The 20,378-nt window shown below is 42.1% G+C and overlaps 1 protein-coding gene across 3 annotated transcripts in view; it reads right to left on the minus strand.

Moving 5' to 3' along the window:
* The window catches only part of ARMC1 (armadillo repeat containing 1), a 62,689-nt gene that overhangs the window by 17,276 nt on the left and 25,035 nt on the right, over positions 1-20,378 (minus strand). For all 3 annotated transcript variants that reach the window (XM_077492789.1, XM_077492790.1, XM_077492788.1), the window contains exons 3-5: positions 18,528-18,619; positions 9,139-9,328; positions 206-322 (exon numbers count right to left, since the gene is read on the minus strand). In XM_077492789.1, coding sequence (XP_077348915.1) covers positions 206-322; positions 9,139-9,328; positions 18,528-18,619 — 399 coding nt within the window. The remainder of the gene's footprint in view (positions 1-205; positions 323-9,138; positions 9,329-18,527; positions 18,620-20,378) is intronic.

Raw genomic sequence — 20,378 nt, forward strand, 5'->3', positions numbered from 1 at the left:
AAAAAAAAAAAAAAAAGACATGCCAAATCTGGCATGTAAGGGGCAAGGAGTCCTTAAAGCAGAAGTTCCACTTTTGGGTTTTAGTTTAAAAAGTTCCTTCAAGAACACATTTTTTCCACAAAAATTTGATCTACTGTGCCTCCTATAAAACACACTTAGAAAAACAATATTTATTACTACATAGGAATTTTAGGTAGTCACTTACCTCAGCTTTTAAATCTGACCGAATTCGAACCACACATCTTTGAACTGCCATTTGAAATGTAAAACTAATCACACCTTTGATTTTTAAAAGGGCATCTTCACAAAGACTCCTTCGAGACTGGGGAGGGGGAAAAAAAAAAAGTAAATACGAAATAAAAAAGTAATTCCTATATAAAGCTCATCACTTTAAGTGCATCTAAAGTCATAACGATTGGAATATGGTGAGGAGTTAGAATCCCATGAGATTTTTATTGCTATTTGTGTCCTCACTGGGGTGGTGCACCCCATTAGTCCTTGTGACCACTTAGGAAGTGAAATCCAAAACAGAGTATTCTCCACAACAGCAGTAGTGGATTTCTTGTAATGTTTTCCAACATCAATCTATTGGATTTTTACGTTTGATTACAATTTCCATTCATATTTACTCTTCCAAAAGGCAGCTGAAAACCCCCAGCTCTGGTAACCAACAATTTTTTTTTTTTATCAATAACTGTTTATTGAAAGATATTTCACATACAGTTGAAGTGCAATGGTCTGTCTACCAAGCATACAAAGAAAAAAAAACCTTTCACCTTGAAATTACATGGCTATGCAAGTGTCCCAAGTTCATGCGCATTATCTATCTGCTTTCCATGTTTTATTGTATACTACTCAAGGCTGTTCAAATCAGGTTATATAAACAACTAATGCAAAGGCTGTTAAACAGACCATCCAGCTGGTGTAGTGGGTGGGTACATAGGTCCTTAACGGGCACCCAATGAAGGCGGGAAAAGAAAAAGGGGGGGGGATGGGGGGAGGGAGAAGGAAGGCTCAGCCAATCTCAACCAGTACCCAATTCGGGACTGGTAGGTTCTGCCCGGCGGTGCCATAGTTCCCAAACCAGGTTGTGCGCGTCCAGGCGGTCCTGCATCCGTGCGGTCATCTTCTCCATTATCTCTACTTCTTTAACACTAGCATACAGCACTCCCTTATTCCACAATAAGTTGTTGGGATGTACTGGGGCTAGCCATAACTTCTCTATCTCGGTCCATTTATTATATGAACGGAGTGTGAACCAAGAAGTTATCGCCCTCAGTTGTGCTGCCTGATAGTACTTAATGAGGGTAGTAAAGGCCAGGCCACCATCCAGGCGGACTGCCTGCAATACAGAACGTGGGATCCTATGCCTCCTGTAGTTCCAGGTGTAGTTCAGCAAGTCAGCTTGTAGTTGATTTAGTTGGCCATAGGGGACTGGTATGGGTAGGGTCTGGAAGAGGTATAGTAGTTTCGGGAGGATTGTCATCTTTACGGACGCGATCCTCCCAAGCAATGAGATATGGTGTTTTTTTCACTGTTGGAGGGGGGGGGGGGGGGGGGGGGGGATTGGGGGAGTTTTCTTGATACAGGGTGGAATACTGCAGGGTGATATTCCCAGGTATTTTAGTGCCTTTGTTCTCCAACTATAAGGGAAATTGGTTGAAAGATGTGCTACCTCCCCTACAGGAATGTTAATGGGGAGGGCTTCCGACTTAGAAGTATTTTATAGCCCGATAAAGCCCCAACGCGTTCCAGTTCTGAGTGAAGAATAGGGAGGGATGTTCTAGGTTGTGTTAGCGAGAGAATAATGTCGTCCGCAAACAGGGAAATTTTAAACTCTGTCCCTCACCATTATGCCTTTAATGTCTGGGTTTTTCCGGATTGTGGCTGCCAGAGGCTCGACACAAAGTGCAAAAAGCAGGGGCGATAGCGGACACCCCTGTCTAGTGCCATTCATTACTGGTAGTGGGGCAGAGAGGGCAAAGGGAGTCTTGACCTGGGAGGTGGGGTGAGAGTACAGATGTTGGGTAGCCCTGAAGAAGGGTCCCCTGATCCCTATGTGGTGTAGCGTGGCGAAAAGGAAGGGCCACCCCAGACGATCAAACGCCTTCTCCCTGTCTAAACCCAATAGCAGAGCCCGGTCGCCCTCCCTATTCACTACCTCCACCAGGTCAATTATCTTCCTGGTGTTGTCCCCTGCCTGGCTTAGGGGGACAAAGCCTACCTGGTCTTTGGGGATTAGGGACGGGAGGACTTTATTCAAGCGAGTGGACACGAGTTCAGTAAATATTTTAAGGTCCGAGTTCAGCAGGGCCATCGGCCTGTAGCTGGCACACATGGCGGGGTCCTTCCCTGGTTTGGGGATTACCGTGATAAAGGAGCTCTGCATGTCTCTCGGGATCGGTAAACAACAATTTAACAAACCTTGGCATATTTTTTTTTTCTTTTAACAAGGACCGATTTACATTTGCAACTCAATTGTAAACTTTAGGAATGCAGACAACACCCTTAAACGTTTAAATATATACATTAACAGATCTGCTGAAATGGTAATTGCGCTGTTGTTTGTTTTCAATACAGTTACTGCCCCAACAGCAAAGCTGTTAAGTCAAAGAAACCTATGCTTGGTTAAACAGAGGACAACCTTGGCATGTATTCACTACTGGTGACTAGAAAGGTACAATGCTTACATGTTAAAATTAATAAATCCAAATGGATAAAATGAACTGTAAATCATAAAACATTGCTGAAAAGCCAGGAGTTGTTTGCTCCATATGATTAGAAAAGCATTTCCCCTTGGTTAAGCTTTGATTGACTGAAGTGCTCATTGCTAAGCAGTTAGCGTTTAGTTCTGTTTATCAGACACCTTGCATGCATGCTGACGGAACGCATCAAAGCAGATGTTGCAACCCTTCAGCAAATCGGCACATCACAAGCTTTGTGCACGCCACTCACTCTTGTTACTTTGAAGCCAGACAACCCACTTTCTTTCAAAAGCACACCAACCATGAACATTTTCCTTGCTTCATTATGTCTAGTGCTGAGGAATGTATTAAGTGAATACAATCTTAGATTAAACCACCGTATACAATGGCAATAAAAAGTATGCAAACCCCCTGGAATTAACTTGTTTTCTGCAGTAATTTGCCATTAAATGTGATTTGATCTTCATCGAATGCCAGGTACACACAGGCCGACTATCAGGCGAAATCAGCCATTACAGTAGAAACTGCCCGACTTTCGACCCTTGTGTACAGCTGCCTGTCTGACCGAAGCTGATCTCCCAACCGACTGCTGTTCAAGCATGCTTGAAAATCAGCAGCCGACTGGCATCCGATCAGCAATAGCTGCGAGTGGTGGCCAATGTATTCTGGCGGGGAGCGGTCCCACTGTCAGAACACAATAGCACAGTGGTCAGGTTTTTTTTGTTCAGTCCAAGGAAAAAAAAAACGCCTAATATGTAGTAGGGCTTAAGCCACAAGAATAGACAAACACAATGTGCTTAACCACTTGACCACTGGGCACTTAAACCCCCTTAATAACCAGACCAATTTTCAGCTTTCGGTACTCTCACATTTTGAATGACAATTACTCAGTCATGCAACACTGGACCTATTTGAAATTTTTGTCCTTTTTTGCCACACAAATAGAGCTTTCTTTTGGTGGTATTTAATCACCTCTGGGTTTCTCAAACGCCCCATTGATCATTGTATTGGTGTTACTGGTCCCCAAAAAAGTGTCTGTCAGGTGTCCGATTTGTCTACCGCAATGCCACAGTCCCGCTAAAAATCACGGCTCACCACCATTACTAGTAAAAATAAAGATGCCATAAATGTATACCATAGTTTGTAGATGCTATAACTGTTGCAAAACCAATCAATGTACGCTTACTCGCTTACTGGGAATTATTTTATTTATTTTTTTTACAAAAAAATTTGGTATGTTTTATAGCATAAAGTAAAAAATACTGTTTTTTTTTTCAAAATTTTTGTTTATAGAGCAGTTTGAAAAAGGAAAGCAGGGGGACTGTCTGGATCACCATTACCAGGAATTTCACATAAAGAAATGCAAACAGGATATTTTTTCATACAAGTACAAAAGACGAACAGTATATCAAGAATAAGAAAAGCTGGGGTCACATATGCTTTAGGTCAAGCGGATGGAGATGCTTCTAGCTACAAACAAAAATGCAACTTATCCATAAAAAAAAAACCTTAACTTCCCTCAGTCTGGGAGAGGTAGAGGGCAATCGCCCATCCTCACAGGAGGTGTCCTCTGAGTCACTGTCCATTTCTTCCTTCCCCTCTTGATCTTCATTGAGATGCAACGCTGCTGTCATGGATGAATCAGTCAATGACTTAGGAGGCATGCCAACTGGAAGCGCTTATGCCTTGTGTACCATGTAGCCTTGATTAGTGAATATATATTTCCCATTTAGATCTGCCATAGAGGCAGCAAATTCCTATTTAAAAAGGAGGAATGAGAGGTACACAAGGAGAGAAGGGGACATTCTAAGGTGTGAATAACCTCATCATGGCCATGTGAGCTGTGTGCTGGCCTGCCCCCTCCTCCCACTGCCTTTCTGATGTCAACCATCAGCATTAAGAGATCCCCAGGAAGATCAAACTTTTATCAGTGCATAAGGGGTGGCCGACCTGTATCCACTGACTGGAGGCTGCTGGATAACCTGGTGAAGACTGTAACGGAAACCTGTGCCACAATCTGGAGCTCTGATGTGCTCATCTGCAGTAGAGCAATGTGCTCAAGATGGTGACTAGAGCCAGAAGTAGGATCATGTACTCCCTACAGGGGCAGGGCTTTGCACACAAAATGGGCTACAGAACTTATGCCATAAGTGGCACATGATATTTACATAAATAGGATTTTTGTACTCACCGTAAAATCCTTTTCTCTGTAATTCACCGACCGACACAGCTCCTCTCTGTAACTAAATGGGTTTGTTAGCCTGCCATTAGGCAAGGGGACGTGGGTATGCTGGAGGGGGAAGAATGTGTTTGGCGGGCAAGAGAGAAACTATCTTGTAACCTGCGGAAATCAGATCGCAGACTCATTGGTCTGATAACCGGGCTGCAAACTCCCGAAGACGACCCCCCCACCCGCAAACCTTCAGCGGTAGCACTTTTGTTCGCAGGCTTGTTAGGCTTGCGGTTCCAGGGGCGCTTGTGATCGTCCGTGGGCATCCTGTCGGGCTGGGGTCGTTTTGCCGAAGCACCGGGTGGACGAAAAAGCCACTTGTGAGTGGAAAAGGAGGGCCCTTGCCTGCGGCGTGGCTCCTTAGCCTTCCTGGCCTGTGGGAGTAGTGTACTCTTACCACCCGTGGCATTTTTAATAATGTCATCCAACAAGGCTCCAAAGAGCCATTCGCCAAGGAAGGGAAGATCCGTCAGGGCTTTCTTGGATGCCTGGTCAGCGGACCAGCATTTCAGCCAAATAAGGCGCCTCGGCACCACGGCTGGATAGCAGAGGGAGAGTATCCAGGGTCGCCTCAAACATACTTAAGGCCATGCACTAGTTGGTCTGCTAGCGCCACGCAGACAGGGTAGGCATTCTGCTCTCCCAATTCGTGGTGCAAAAGTTTTGGCCACTCAGTCAGTGTCTGTGACACCAGTGCGAATGCCAGTACAGGTCGCACGGCTGACCCCGCAACCGTAAACAAGGAACAAGCCACTGCTTTGGCTTTCCTGTCCGTGGGATCCTTGAATGCAGGAGTCCCCTCAACCGGGGATCGTGGTTACTTTAACCTAGATACTGGGGGGTCCACGACCTGAGGAGCCGACCACTTTTGCGGGTGACCCCATTCCCTGTAGATGAATTTGTCAAAATAAGTCAAATACGGGAACACCTTAGGTGAACGTGCTGGCTTGTGGGACCCAAAAGGGACCGGTACATCAACAGAGGAATCCGCTGGCTCCTGAATCTTCAGGGTATCACGCACAGCTGTGATAAGTGCTCCAACAAGTGCCTTGTCGCACCCGGACCCGAACGGGGAATCATCCTCAATGTCCGAACGGTCCTGGTCAGCCACGTCTGATAGGTCAGAGCAGGGGTCTCCAGCCACAGCAGGACCAGAGTCTACATCAGAGCTCTCCCCAGAGGACGAGGGGGGAGGGGGCAGGGGCCCCTTACGTGCACCTTTACTGCCACGTGCCGCCTCCATCTTAGCAACATAGGAGTCAAGGAAAGCCGTCAGGTGGATTTCGGGGGAAGAAACACCAGTTTCTGAAGCCATGCTGATCCTATCCCGTCTGCCACCTGCAAGGGGACTCAGGACAGTGAAGGTCCCACCCTCCTGCTGCCGTGTGGGGGGGGGGGGGTTACTTAGCGCTAGACTCACCACCCTGGGGCATTCTGTGAATGCCAACAATAGTGCCTGCAGTCCCTAGGAGGTTCCCAGATGCAGAGGAGAAAAAACTGTCAGCAGCAACAGCTCTAACAGCGGTGCAATGATCTGCAGAACAGCTTCAGTGTTCAGCACAGAGCCATCCAGTGTCCAACACACAGTGGATATGGGAACTAACAAAAGAAAGCACATGTCAGGCTGTCACAAGAGGCCAGCGGTGAAGAAAGCATTCAGGCTTTCACAAAATAGCTGCCAATGTAATCAATAGGAATCCTAAAGGAAAATTGCTGTTGAAGCTCCCCAGGGGAATCTATAGCTTTTCCAAATCCAAGATGGCCGCGCCAGAATGGTACCATGCAGTGAACAGAGCAAAAATAAAAACGAGCTGCCTGCTGACAGACAGACAACCTCCACAAAAAATGCTTTTTTGGGACCCTCAGACCTGGACCAGGACTGAACAGCAACTACACAAAGCCTCCACAGGTGAGAAACAGCGACGCACACACATACACACACACACAGCCCGCAGACATCCCCCTCAGAGGGGGAAGGGAGGGGTGATAGGGACTTGGAAGAGAAGATAAGGAGGTGAGGTGGCCGCCGAATCGACCCCCCAGGGAATGCCAAGCTGCTCCCCCCACCGAAGCAGGGAGAGCCGTACTTACCAGTCCTGAAGAGCTGGGAGACATTCCATCACAGACCTACGCCTGTGCAGTTACAGGGAAGCTGCTGGCCCGGTATACTGTGATCCAGACGTCAGTAGCCCGGTCATATGTATACCCCGGAGCATTGAAGCTCACCGACCACCTCTGGAGCATGAGGTATGTCGTGGCCTGCCGAGCCGCAGCTGCGGCCTGCTCACGCTCGATGTCCGGACTGGGGAGACTACAAGGATTTCATTAAACAGCCTGTCACCCAGCCGGCAGTTGAAAGAAGATCTCAGGATCTCTCATCTTGCGCAAAAAGCAGCAAACCTGCAGTAAAAATATGGACCAAGGCCCACAGGGTTTCCTAGTTCATTCTCCTTGCTAGGCAAGATTAGGCAGGATTAAAGTTCTGTGTATTGTGTAACAATTTTGCCTAGTTACTCCTAATGGCAGGCTATACAACCCATGCAGTTACAGAGAGGAGCTGTGTCGGTCGGTGAATATAAGAGAAAGTGGATTTGCCTTTCGTAAAAAAAAAAAACAATGTGTTTAGTTTAGGGCTTTGTCTCTGACTGGTTAGGTGTCTACTCTGGGTCGTATTAGTACTTTTTTAACTCCTATACTACTTACCAGTATAGAACAGGCTATCATGCGGTAGATAGTAATAGAGAAATATAGATAGAGAACGCACTCGAGCAACATGAGAGAGAAGAAAGAGGAAAGGGAAAAAAAAAAAAAAAAAGAAAAAAAAGGGATAAAAAGTTTTTTTTTTTTTTTTTTACTTTTTTTCCCCTCTCTTTATTGTCCCTTGGTTATATATCTTTGTATAAAACATTTGAGATGTTTATACATATTTAAATATTGCGTGTATGTCATCAATGGGTATTTTTGTTACTGTATTTAAAGGTTTGTGACTTTTTTTTTTACTATATTGAAGCTCAATAAAGCTTTATAAAAAGAAGGCGCTCCTGTCGAGGTGTTGATATGAAAGCATGAAATGGGAAGGGGTTTTCTTTAAGTAACATAATAATAAACTGGCTGCTGGACACCCATTTAATGAATAATTAGACTCACTTGTAGCTGAATTCTTGTTATTTAGGATTTTGCTGTCTAAAATTTAGCTTTGCTCCTAAGCCTAGATTCACATTGGAGAGATTTGGAATACGATCTGACATGTCAAATCAAATGCAAAAATCGGCGGCAATGGCACCGTCCGAATCAGTGCGACACCGCACCGATTCCCAAAAAGTAGTCTCTGTACTTAGGTGTGAGATTTTCAGAGACATCTGTGCAGCAACCCGAACAGATGTCTCTGAAATCGCCCCCCGAAGTTGGGAATGAAATTGTGTGTGTTCAGCTGAACTCGCACAATTTCATTCATGGTGTCAGTGTAAACCTGGGCTAAGACTTTCATTGAGGTTTATTCATTTTTGCAACATGGTCTTGAATGAATTTGTTACGAAAAATACTTTGTGTGCACAAACAAAATCTTGGTTGCAATCAATGGTCTGCATTTGCGGGAGTATTTTATAGTACAGTATCCCACAGAAAATGTTGATTCTGAAAGGAAAGTAAAGGTTTTCTGACAAATCTACTCGTTTATGCACACTGTAGGTCAGAAACCTGCTTTACAATAGTAGCGAGGTTCACTGACAGGTGATTTTTTTCACCTTAATGCATAGGATGCATTAAGGTGAAAAACACAAACCTTTAAACCCCTTTAAACAAGTCATCTTCACCACGTCTAGATGCCTAAATGTATTGAGTTGCTGCCATGCGATTGCTAATCAGCCAATTTGTGTTACCAAGCAAACAGGTGTATCTAAGGGGGGGGGGGAGAGAGCGAAAGAGAGTGCGAGAGAGCGAAAGGGAGCGCGAGAGAGACTGAAATCTTACAGAAACCGAAATGGTATTCACAAAGAAACTCATGCCTAAATCGCATTGTGATTTCGGCACACATTTGTGAACCCAGATGGCTACTTTTTAGAAGTTACAGAACAGCTGAAATGTTTCCAGGACAGAGTTACCAATTCACAAATGTTAACGTTTGCTTGAAACAGGTGTTGGAAAGCATAATAAACACACAAAATATAAGAGATCATGTATTAAACAGCCAAGCTCAATATTTACCGTATCCTCAAGGCCATCAATATGTAAAACCACAGTTTTGGCACGTTTATTTGTGGCTCCAAGAAAGAACTGAGCCTTCCGCCTCCGTGAGTTCATCTCATTCATGCAGTCACCATCTGCTGTGCTGGAAGACTGCAAAAGGTCATAGACTTCAGTGGCAAGAAGCTGCGTGTCCCCTGGTGTGGTAGTCCTGTACCAAGGTAAAGACAGAAAGTCACAAAGACAAGTTAAAACGTCTGAACAAACATTTACACCGTACACATGAAGTTTACGATCCGTTTTAGTTTTTCAACTATTTAAATACAGCACAACTAATAGAGAGCGATACATTATCAAAAAGCCGAATCTCCAGGCGATTTCATATGCAAAACTTGATCAAATCGAGAATTCTTGTCAGAATTTGAGTCACTCGAGCAGTTACTTTAAACTAAAAACATATCATATAAGTTTTAACACATCAATGTAGGTTCAAATGTGATTTTCAAATTTTTTTGCAGCTTTCATTTAAAAAAATTCAATAAAAAAATAAAAATAAAAAAATGGTAAGTGTTTATCATTCACAGGTACTTTTGCACCAAATGTCATTCAGCTACAGGTTAAATTTACTTTTCTCAACTGAATTATTTTTTGTTACAGATTAAAATTCCACATACAATTAACCACTTCAGACCCAGGCCAATTCTGACATTTCTCTACTACATGTAAAATTCCTAATTTTTTTGCTAGAAAATTACATAGAACTCCCAAACATTATATATGTTTTTTTAGCAAAGACCCTAGAGAATACAATGGCGGTCATTGCAACTTTTTATCTTGCACGGTATTTGCGCAGCAATTTTTCGAACGCGTTTTTTTCAGAAAAAAAACAGTTTCATGCTTAAAAAAAAAAAAAAACAGTAAAGTTAGCCCAATTTTTTTGCATAATGTGAAAGAGGAGGATACGCCGAGTAAATAGATACCCAACATGTCACACTTCAAAATTGCACGCGCTCGTGGAATGGCGCCAAACTTTGGTATTTAAAAATCCCCATAGGCGACGCTTTAAAATTTTTTACTGGTTACATGTTTTGGGTTACAGAGGAGGTCTAGGGCTAGAATTATTGCTCTCGCTCTAACGTTCTCGGCGATACCTCACATGTGTGGTTTGAACGCCGTTTTCATATGTGGGCGGGACTTACGTATACGTTCGCTTCTGTGTGCGAGCTCACGGGGACAGGGTCGCCTTAAATTTTTTTTTTTTATTGTTAATTTTATTTTTTTAGTTTTACACTTAAAAAAACAAAAAAAAAAAATTGATGACTTTTATTCTTATTACAAGGAATGTAAACATCCCTTGTAATAGGAATATGGCACCATCGGACCTATTTACAGTGAAATATGGGGTCAATAAGACCCCATATCTCACCTCTAGGCTGGGAAGAATAATAAAAAAAAAAACGATCATGGCTTCCTAGCCAGATCGGCGCCGTTAATTTGAATACCGAGGCCGGGCGTGACGTCATAACATTGCGCCCGGCCTCCGAACGATCATAGAGACTCCGGGGACGATCTAGTCCACCGGAAATCTCTATGATCAGATGCTGGGGCCGGCGGATCCTGTGACCGACGCACCGATGGAAACGGTGAGTCGGTAGAAGCACCGGAGGGCGGCGGGAGGGGGGGGCGTCCCCTCCCGCCGCCCGTAAGAACGATCAAGCGGCGGAACAGCCGCTATGATCATTCTTATGGTGTAGGGAATCGCCGGATGAAAACGGCAATATCTGAATGATGTCTGTGGACTCAGGCATCATTTAGATATAACCACCGGAACCCCATGACGTCAATAGACGTATTGTGGGTCTCAAGTGGTTAAATAATGGTTAAAAAGCTATATTCTGCAATTTGTGCTCAAAGGACTATATGTCTCAAACTGTATCTTTAAAACACAAGCTTTTTTTTTTTTTTTTTTAAAGTATATCCGGAGTACATCAAGCAGCTTGCAAATATAATTACCTACCTCTGTCATTTCTCCATGCTTTGAGAACCGTCATCAAAACTTGTGGAAGAAAGCAGCCCCCTTATGTTCAGGTAAAGTATAGGTCTACAAACTGTTTTGAACTACCATATGTCCGAGTGCTAGTGATCAATTCTCTAATTATAACTACTTGGATTTAAGATATCGGTTTGATCACGGTATACGTATTTTGTGTGATGCAGGTTAAAAATAAAAAAAATAAAAAATAAAATAAAACTACTATGTATACACAAAATGCTAGAAGCACAACAGTGGCATTCCTTTACTGAATATCAGAGGGAAACTTGCCCTTATTTAACATACAAAAAAGCAGAAAGACCCCTGGTGGTGGACCCACAACTTTGTCCAATGTAAAATCAGCATAAAAACCCCTAATGAACACTGCTTGTAGGTATCTCCTTACTTGATTATTATTATTGTAATCCTTTTTGTTCTTTAGAATGACATCACTGAGCATGCCCAGATCTCCCCTGATTTACGGCACTCTCTCTGTGCTTGTCTATTGGTTATCCAGGAGCCTGCAGAATCATTCAGAGCTTCCGCCTACACACCATGTGATATCACATGCAGTGTAAACCTGGCCATTATTGCAATCAGCTAAAGCTGATCAGACTGACAAATGCAAACAGACAATCGGCACAAGTAAATACTATGAAATAAAACAAGTCAGCTATGAACAGGGAAGCAGAGTTCCCACAGAAACCTTGGATTGAGAAGGAGGCTTGGTTAACTGGAGAGGAAGTGCTCAATGTAAGAGTGGAAATACACTCCACTGTGGACTCAGAAAACAATACTTAAGATGGCGCTGCCAAACCCCTGGAAACAATTTTTTTAGTTTCTTTAAACAGTAAGTAATATGCGATTTGGGCTGGATTACAGTGGCTATAGTTTGCTAATTACTTATTATAATGGACTAAAGGAGTGGGAGAGTTTACTTCCTCTTTAAGGCACGTACAATAAGAATGTATAAAGTATAGAAAGATTTATTAAATTTGTAGGTAGCATAAAAACATGTAACAAAAAGGAAGGTTTTTCCAAACACGGTGATTACAAATTATTGTATTGTACTATTATTGGTAATTTATCATACAAAGACATCTGTAACCTCAAGAGAAACTAGTCAACCTAGGCACTTAGGAGTAGCCCAGTAACTAAGAAGGTATCTTAATATTTCAGTTACTAGAGATCAAAGGATGGAATAATTTTGAGTGCCAACTGGAGTCAATTGCTCTGTTATCTGTCCAATTGAATTTTAATTTTGTAAGTTCTGGACAGCACATAAAAGCAATGACTGGAGTACAGGGAATGCCTGTAAAGATAAACATATAGATACAGCATCCTACGGGGCAAATTTTAAAAGTAGTATGGGATTGCCGGTTTTTGCCCATTTATACTTACCTAGGTGGATGCAGCATTGGTCCGATGCGGTCTCCCGTAGCCTCTTCACAGAGAACCGAGCCATTGAACATCGCCAATGGTTCGGTTCTCACAGATCCCCCAGCAGAGAGCTGCCGTTGCTCTCCTGCTCTGCTCCTCCATGCTCATAGAAGTCTCAGCCCCTCCACAGCTCAGCGCGCCAATCAGTGCAGGCACTTGGCAGACCCAGACTTCCAGAGTCAAATGTCGCGTGCCTGGACTGATCTTGGCGACATCAGAGAGCAGAATTCAGACAGCTCTCTGCTGAAAATGGGTCACAGGAGTGTAAAACGAATAGCACTCCTGTGACCCGTAGGAGAAGCCCTGGCCGAATGAGCTCAGGCTGGACTTCTCCTTTAAGGGTAAGCAAAGGAAAGACATTATTAAACATAAATCATATTACTCTTAATTGCTTACTGAGCAGAATATGAATTCTAAAAATGTAAAAAAATATCTAACAGTTTTGTTTGTATGCTTGTGAATCACATGTGCACAGGCTGCAATTTTCTAGTATTTATAGACGTTCAGAGCAGAACTAATAATTAATGGTTTCTAATGCTAAAGACAATAAATCAAACAAGATCTGTGGAAAACATGCCTCTCATGTGGTTATGAGAGTGTCCAACTCGGTCATGGACCTGGTATGACAGCTATCACAGCTAGGGTAATCAAAAGGAGTGGATACCTATTTCTGGTGATCTGATTATAGAACTTTTCAGATCTACCAATATCTATGTAATGCAACAACCTAGGCATACCTAACTATATACAAACTCAATGGACCGTTTAGGTTTGTTTTCATATTGCATAGTTTTGATTAATCTAAAAAGGAGTTTTTCAAATTGGCCAGCTATACTGTTCCTAGACCTAGTCCCCTGATGACACCATCAATGATTTCTGGTGATCAGAAGCAGAACAGGATTTGACAATGTCAACATGCTCTATTAAAGTTGCTTTGTTATTGCCGATAACAAAGGTTGCCCTGTTAAGCACTTTCAAATATAATGTTTGGCTGTCTGACTTTGTTTTGAATAGAGTGTTGAACGACTGCATCTCCCATAAGGCCTTTACTGCTGGTGGCGGCCATTTTTACTTGCCAATTGGTAGCCCTGTTAGAAATTTCTGAAGCTTACTTGCACAGTAACAGTTTCATCAGACTGGAAGCAAGGTATAAATTTAGAACAGGGATATCAGAATGGATCAGTGTGAAAGTAGCCCAAGTATTGGTTGCCTTCAATAAAATAAAAGGACTGAAATTTACCACTAATAACTTCAACAACATGGGCAAAACACTGAAGTGATACACTAAAGCAGACAGGCTTCTTGTTCTAACAAATGACATTTGTGGCTTTAAGGGACAGCTGATAATTAAACTTGTATTAAACGTTCCTAATCACCTTAAGTGAATACTAATTGGAAAGAACAGATTAGTGGAATAGATTTTCCTCAGCCTGTTAAAGGCAGATGATCTAGCAGAGACGGGTGTTCTATTTCTTCATGAGCTGAATTATTTAACATGTAGATTATCGTATGCTATGGAGAGGAAAATGTAATAAAGAAAAAGTTTGGCCTTTGCAACATAAATCAAAGCTGTTACCAGAGGGAAGAGCCTTCTTTACAGGCCATAAAATTCAATTATTTAACAACAGTTGAAGCTGCTAGTTTTAATGTAGTTCATATGGACACATTAAAATGTGTGAAGCATGCATAAATACCAGCATTGACAAAGTGCTCTGCTCTTGATTATGCTCAGCATCGGATGCACTCAGTGTTATCTCTGTATGGAACTGTGGAAGGTGTCACTTCTGTTCTTCGGAAAAGTCAAATAAATATGTCTTTAAGCTTGACTTGAAGTCAGACTTGGCATTTTATGTTTCTGCTGACAAAGAGTTCCCAAGTTGACATAACATAAATGTCTTTAAAGTTTAGTTTCTTTTTGGAAACCAGATTAGCCCTTTACTGCCGGGGGGCCTACACAAACATTTCTTCCATCCAAGCGGAGTGCAGTCAGGCAAGCAATGAGGGTTGAAGGAGTTAATGTTTGGAATGTCTTGCTGCAGGAAAGATGCAAACATCAGACATTGTTCTGATATGTTCTACAACTGCAAATTCATTGAGGCAGATTATATGAAAATTAGTAGTAATTGTGAATAAAATTATCAGGAGAAGGAGGCATATTTAACCTAGGCAAGCATTTGCTAATCTACTCTTTAACCTTCCCGATGTCAGTTTTGTGCACTGCTCGTGACATTTTATGTCTTCTTTATTCAGGGATGTGAATTTATCACCCACATTTCTATGTACTGGGTATTTGTATACACAGAAATAAAATATAATAATTCCAAAGGTCATGGCTATAGGCATTTGTTGGCATGTATGTATTTTAAAGGGCAAGCACAGCATCAAACTATAGTTGCGTTATACCGAAAGTATGTTATTTGCGGTACTGACAAATTTTTCACCAAGTGATTTATTGCAGAAAGCAACACTAGTAGAACCCCTGTCAAGTTTTAATTGTTGTCTGTTAGGGAGATTCACCCTATTTACTACCATCATCAAAAGTGAAAAAGCATCAATAGAAGGGTAATATTCCAATGGGGACACTAGTTCAGATGACAACCTATTTTGGCTACAGAACAGAAAAGGAAAAGATTAGGGATGCAATAGATGCTGATGTCTCCATAGAGAGAGTACCCGTCACATGCTCATGCTGGTTCTTACCCACCTTGCAATAGCAATAAAGTTATATGAAAATATAAATGAAAAACAAAAAAAATTGAAATAAAAGTAAAAAGCACTCCCATACCTCACCTCGCATCCAGCGCATACACACAAATGCATGTGTAGGTCCTACGCACATATGTAAACAGCAATTTCGTCACACATGAGCCAAACCTCAAAAACATCAATACGGGGTGCACTTTTGATGCTTTCCTGCTGCGTTTTCAATGGGAAGGGGCCGACCAAAAATGCAGCAAGTGCATTATCTGCACTTCAAAAAAGGTGCAGATAATGGCCAACAAACTCATATTTATTTTTAATTCAAATTAACCACTTCAGCCCCGGAAGAATTAATCACTAGGGGGCAGTGTAGGTGTTAAGTGTGTCCTGGGCGCGTGGCTACGTGTGGCACGTCACTGATCTCTGCTCCCTATCACAGGGAGCAGAGAGCAGTGACACTGTCCCTAGGCAGAATGGAGAGATGCTTGTTTACATTAGCATCTCCCCAGTGTTCCTCTGAGAGAATCGCGGGTATCCCCGCGGACTCACAAAGCTTGCCATGGGCGTGCCCACCTCTTAAAGGGCATTGTACAGGTATGTTAGTTTGCCTGCAGGAGCGCTTCTATCTCATTTCCCCCAAGTCGTCAATTTCAGTGTCGGCCAAGTGCATCCTGAATTTTCTGTTTCACGACTAGCCATAATTCATTGTCAAGTCTAAAATGATAACCTATAAAGGATTTTAAACCACCTCCCATCCAGCCACTGCACATATGCCAGGAGGGAACAGTATCATTCTTTTATTTCTGGTCCTCGTGCACGGCCTTGGGGTCACCGATGACCAATTGGGTACTGTGATTGATCACAGGGTCCACGTGGTAAAGGACCAATAATAGCCATCACAAAAGTAAACAATGGCATCATCAATGGATGCCAAACACAGATTTTCTTATACAGTGATGATCACTACCCAAGCAATCAGAGTAAAAAAAAAAAAAAAATCCTCATCAGGTGATACAGAGCAGCACACAATGCCATTATGGTGCCAACAATAGGTTTAAAAAAAAAAAAAAAAAAAAAAAAACATTTTTTTTAGAGCAACTGCAGTGTCACTGTGATAACATCGTACTTCTGTGACAGCGATCATGCACAATGGCTGGCTGCTCCACTATCACTGTAAGCCAGAGCTGCCAGCCATTGCCTCTCGTCACCACCATAGTAGTACAGCGTCACCAGACCAGTACTGCCAGTCACTATCCCTAATCACCGCCGCCACTCCAGTCGCAGCGTCACCAGACCAGTGTAAGCCGGCAGCAGCGTATAATTGTCGGCATACCAGCCCCAGTGTCACCAGACCAGTGTAAGTCAGCAGCAGTGTTCCCGATAACCGCTAAACAAGTCCCACTATCACTAGACCAGTGCAGCCAGCAACATTGTTCCCAATCACCATCACAGTGTAGAGCATCAATGCAGAAAAAGCCAGTACAAGTTTCACATGAAATAGGTATGTTTAATATTGATTCCCTAATTTAATGCCATTTGTAAAAATAATTGTTATATCAACAGCTCGCTAATCACACCAATGTTCTATGAGCTGTAGCTGTGAACTTTATTTGAGGAGCTCTCTAACTTTTTGCAAGGGTTCAAAACTAAAAAGAAGGATGAGAAACTCCAGGCTAAACTAATCAATACAAAAACACAATTAACTATATAGCACTAGTTTTTAAGGAACCTTCTTTTCTAGAAAAAGATTGAAAGGATAGATACTTTTCTTGGTAGTATGTTGTACGTAGTTTCCATTCCATCTAGTGGTCTAAGGAAAGCACTGCAGCGAAGATTACCAAACAATAAAGCCTCCTCTCAACACTGTAACAAATAGTTTAAAGAATAAGTTCACCTTTGGAAAATGTTACACGTTCGAGCACCTGAACTGCAAAAATGTTTTTTTTTTTTTTTTTGAGCCCAAAAGGTGAACTTGGCCTTTAAAGCCTAAGTTCATCTTTACTTTGACTTTAGAAATGAACAATTTCCTTTACCAATAGGTGAGCCTGCTGTCAGCAATGTAATCAGCTACATACAGTATACAGCGCTCTGTCTGCAATGCTTAAGAAAAAATAAATAAAAAATTAAGTTGGGCTGACTGCTACTCAGCCAGCCACAAGAAGGCTTGTATTTTATCAATGAATAAAGGAATCCTCTGATTGGCTGAGGAGAAGCTTGTGACTTTACTTGCCCTCATCTCCACCTCAGCCAATAAGAGGAAGCATCATATTCATTGATAAAAATATAAGGCTTCCTGTAACTGGTTGAACAGCCCTCAATCAGACTACATTTTGTTCCAGCAGCAGACAGGAACGCCCCAAACATCTGCCCAAACAGCAATATATACAGAATACAGTCAATTCTACATACAGTGTATATAGCTGACAGCAAGTGCAACCATTAGTAAAGAAAATCGTTGATTAGGGCCAGCCAGGCACAAACTATTTAACCATTAGAGGCCCAAACTTTTTTTTTTTTAAGCAGAGGGCCTAGAGAAAGAAAATGGTGGTTGTTGCAATTTTTTTTATGTCACATAATATTTGCACAGCGTTTTTTTTTTGTTTGTTTTTTTAAACACTAATTCTTTGGAAACAATACACTTTAATGGATTTTAATGCATTAAAGCACAGTATATTATCAAATGGTTTGCTAAATTTTAAAAGATGTTATGCTGAACCCAACAGGTCATGCTTTAAAATTGTGCATGCCCGTGGAATGGCGATAAACTATGGTACTTAAAAATCTCCATAGGACAATGCTTTGAACACCCTTACAGATTACCCGTTTAGTGTTAAACAGGAAGGGTACTGGAACTATTGTTCTCACGACATTCGTGGCAATACCTCCCATTTGTGGTGCGATGATCATTAACAAATGCGTGCAGTGCATACATAATGGTCGCCTTTGCACGTGAGCACGGGGAAGCAGGGAGCACTTTAAGCTTTTATTTTACACTACTCTTTAAATATTTTTTGATCAAGTTTGTGAACAGCAGTGTGCTACGCATTGCATGTGATGTCTGCCATCGCAATCGTGTGAACCGGCCCTAAGAGCGGCTAGTGGTTAAAGTCAAAGGGAGTTTTATTTTCAATAAGGATTTGGACAAAGATTACCTTAAATATTGCTTGACAATGCACAAGAACTGCAAAATATTTCAGCATTTTATATTGCGGAATATAACCTGTGGCTTCCAACTTACTTTTGGACGACATTTTGCAAGCTCAGCATCATTCCCAGCTCGCACCTCATTTTCTCTCGGTTGGCACGGCATTCTGCTAAATATCGGAGAGCCTTAAAAAAGAAAGAAAGAAAGAAAATAAAAAATAAAAAACTTCATACAAAATGCGCAGCATGTACGTAGATTTAGCACCACCAGAGTACATTGAAAGTAAAAACACCCAAGTCATATACACAAGGCAGTGTTAAGCAGTGTGGGTGCTTAAAGTAGGCAAAACTTTTTTTTTCTCCCATTTTTAATAGAGTAATGGAGGGTTATAACCCCTGTAAGTTTATTTTTTTGCTATCTGTGTCCCATTGGGAAGATTTACCTTCACTTTCTGTCCCATAGCCAGATAGGAAGTGAAAGAAAATCACTGCAAATTAAGGGTATTCCCTGGGGATCCCTAGGTTACCAAAACTAGTTTGCCCATTGAAAAATATCCCCCCTATTACTTCTCTGGGGACAACACAACATTTGGGGTTTCTTTTAACTTTCACTCATATTGGGAAAAAGGACAAATACAGGAGGGTGAATATCTGGGACACAGAAAGCAATAAAAATTGACAAGCATTCTAATCCCTCTCCACTCTGTCCAAAAACCAAAAAAAAAAAAAAAGGATTTTTATAACAACTTACCTGTAAAATCCTTTTCTTGGAGTACATCACGGGACACAGTGCCATAGTAGTTACTATGTGGGTTATAGGCCACCTTCAGGTGATAGACACTGGCACACCCTAAGACAAGAAGTCCACTCCCTATAGAACACCTCCCACTACTGGGAGTAACTCATTTTTTGTAGCAAAGCCATATATGTGTATTAGAAGAGGGGAGGGACCTCTGTGTCCAGTGATGTACTCCAAGAAAATGATTTTACAGGTAAGCTGTTATTAAAATCCTATTTTCTTTATCCTACATCACGGAACGCAGAGCCACAGTAGTTAGTATGGGGGATGTCCCAGAGCAATGCCAACTGAGGGGGAATGAGGGAAAAAAAATAAAAAATAAAGTAGGGCACTATGAGACTAGAGCACTTATACTGCTGCCTGCAGCAGACTACACCCACACCTTTTTAAAGCGACCTGACAGAATCTGGCAAATGTATGGACTGAAAACTAAGCTGCGGCCTTGCAGGTTTGAGCCATGCAGATTTGAGGCTTGGTGATGCACTGCCTACGAAGCGCTAACAGCCCTAGTCGAGTGCGCTTTGAATTGAGCAGGTGGAATCTTCCTCTTCAAACCATAAGCTTGAACAATTACTTGCCAAATCCATTTAGAAATAGTAGATTTTGATGCTGCATGTCCTCTTTTAGGACTTTTAGGGAACACAAACAAAACATCAAATTTTTTGTCGCCTTCATAGACTTTGACTGCTCTCACCACATCCAAAGAATGTAGCGATTTCTCTTCTGTAGAACAGGGTTCTGGAAAGAATGAAGGCAAAATAATATCCTAGTTTAAATGAAAACCTGACACTACCTTCGGGAGAAAATTAGGATGAGGACGCAATACTACCTCTTATCCCTGTGAATAATTAAATATGGCTCCTTACAAGAAAGAGCAGCCAACTCCGATACCCTTCTTGCAGAAGATATGGCTGGCAGATAAAATTTGTTTCCTTGTCAAAAGGACCAAGGGAAATATGCCATATCGGCTCAAAAGGCTGTTTCTGCAACGCCAACAGAACTAAATTCAAGTCCCCAGGGTTCAGGGGTGACCTAACCAGAGGATTACGCTGCGTTACCCCCTGAATAAAACCATGAACCAAAAGAATGTGAAGCAAGGGGTCATTAATACAATACCGATAAGGCAGAGACCTGGCCTTTGATAGA

The sequence above is a fragment of the Lithobates pipiens genome, unplaced genomic scaffold, assembly GCF_037356315.1.
Source record: "Lithobates pipiens isolate NorthernLeopardFrog02 unplaced genomic scaffold, aLitPip1_a1.2 Scaffold_19, whole genome shotgun sequence".
Classification (NCBI taxonomy): domain Eukaryota; kingdom Metazoa; phylum Chordata; class Amphibia; order Anura; family Ranidae; genus Lithobates; species Lithobates pipiens.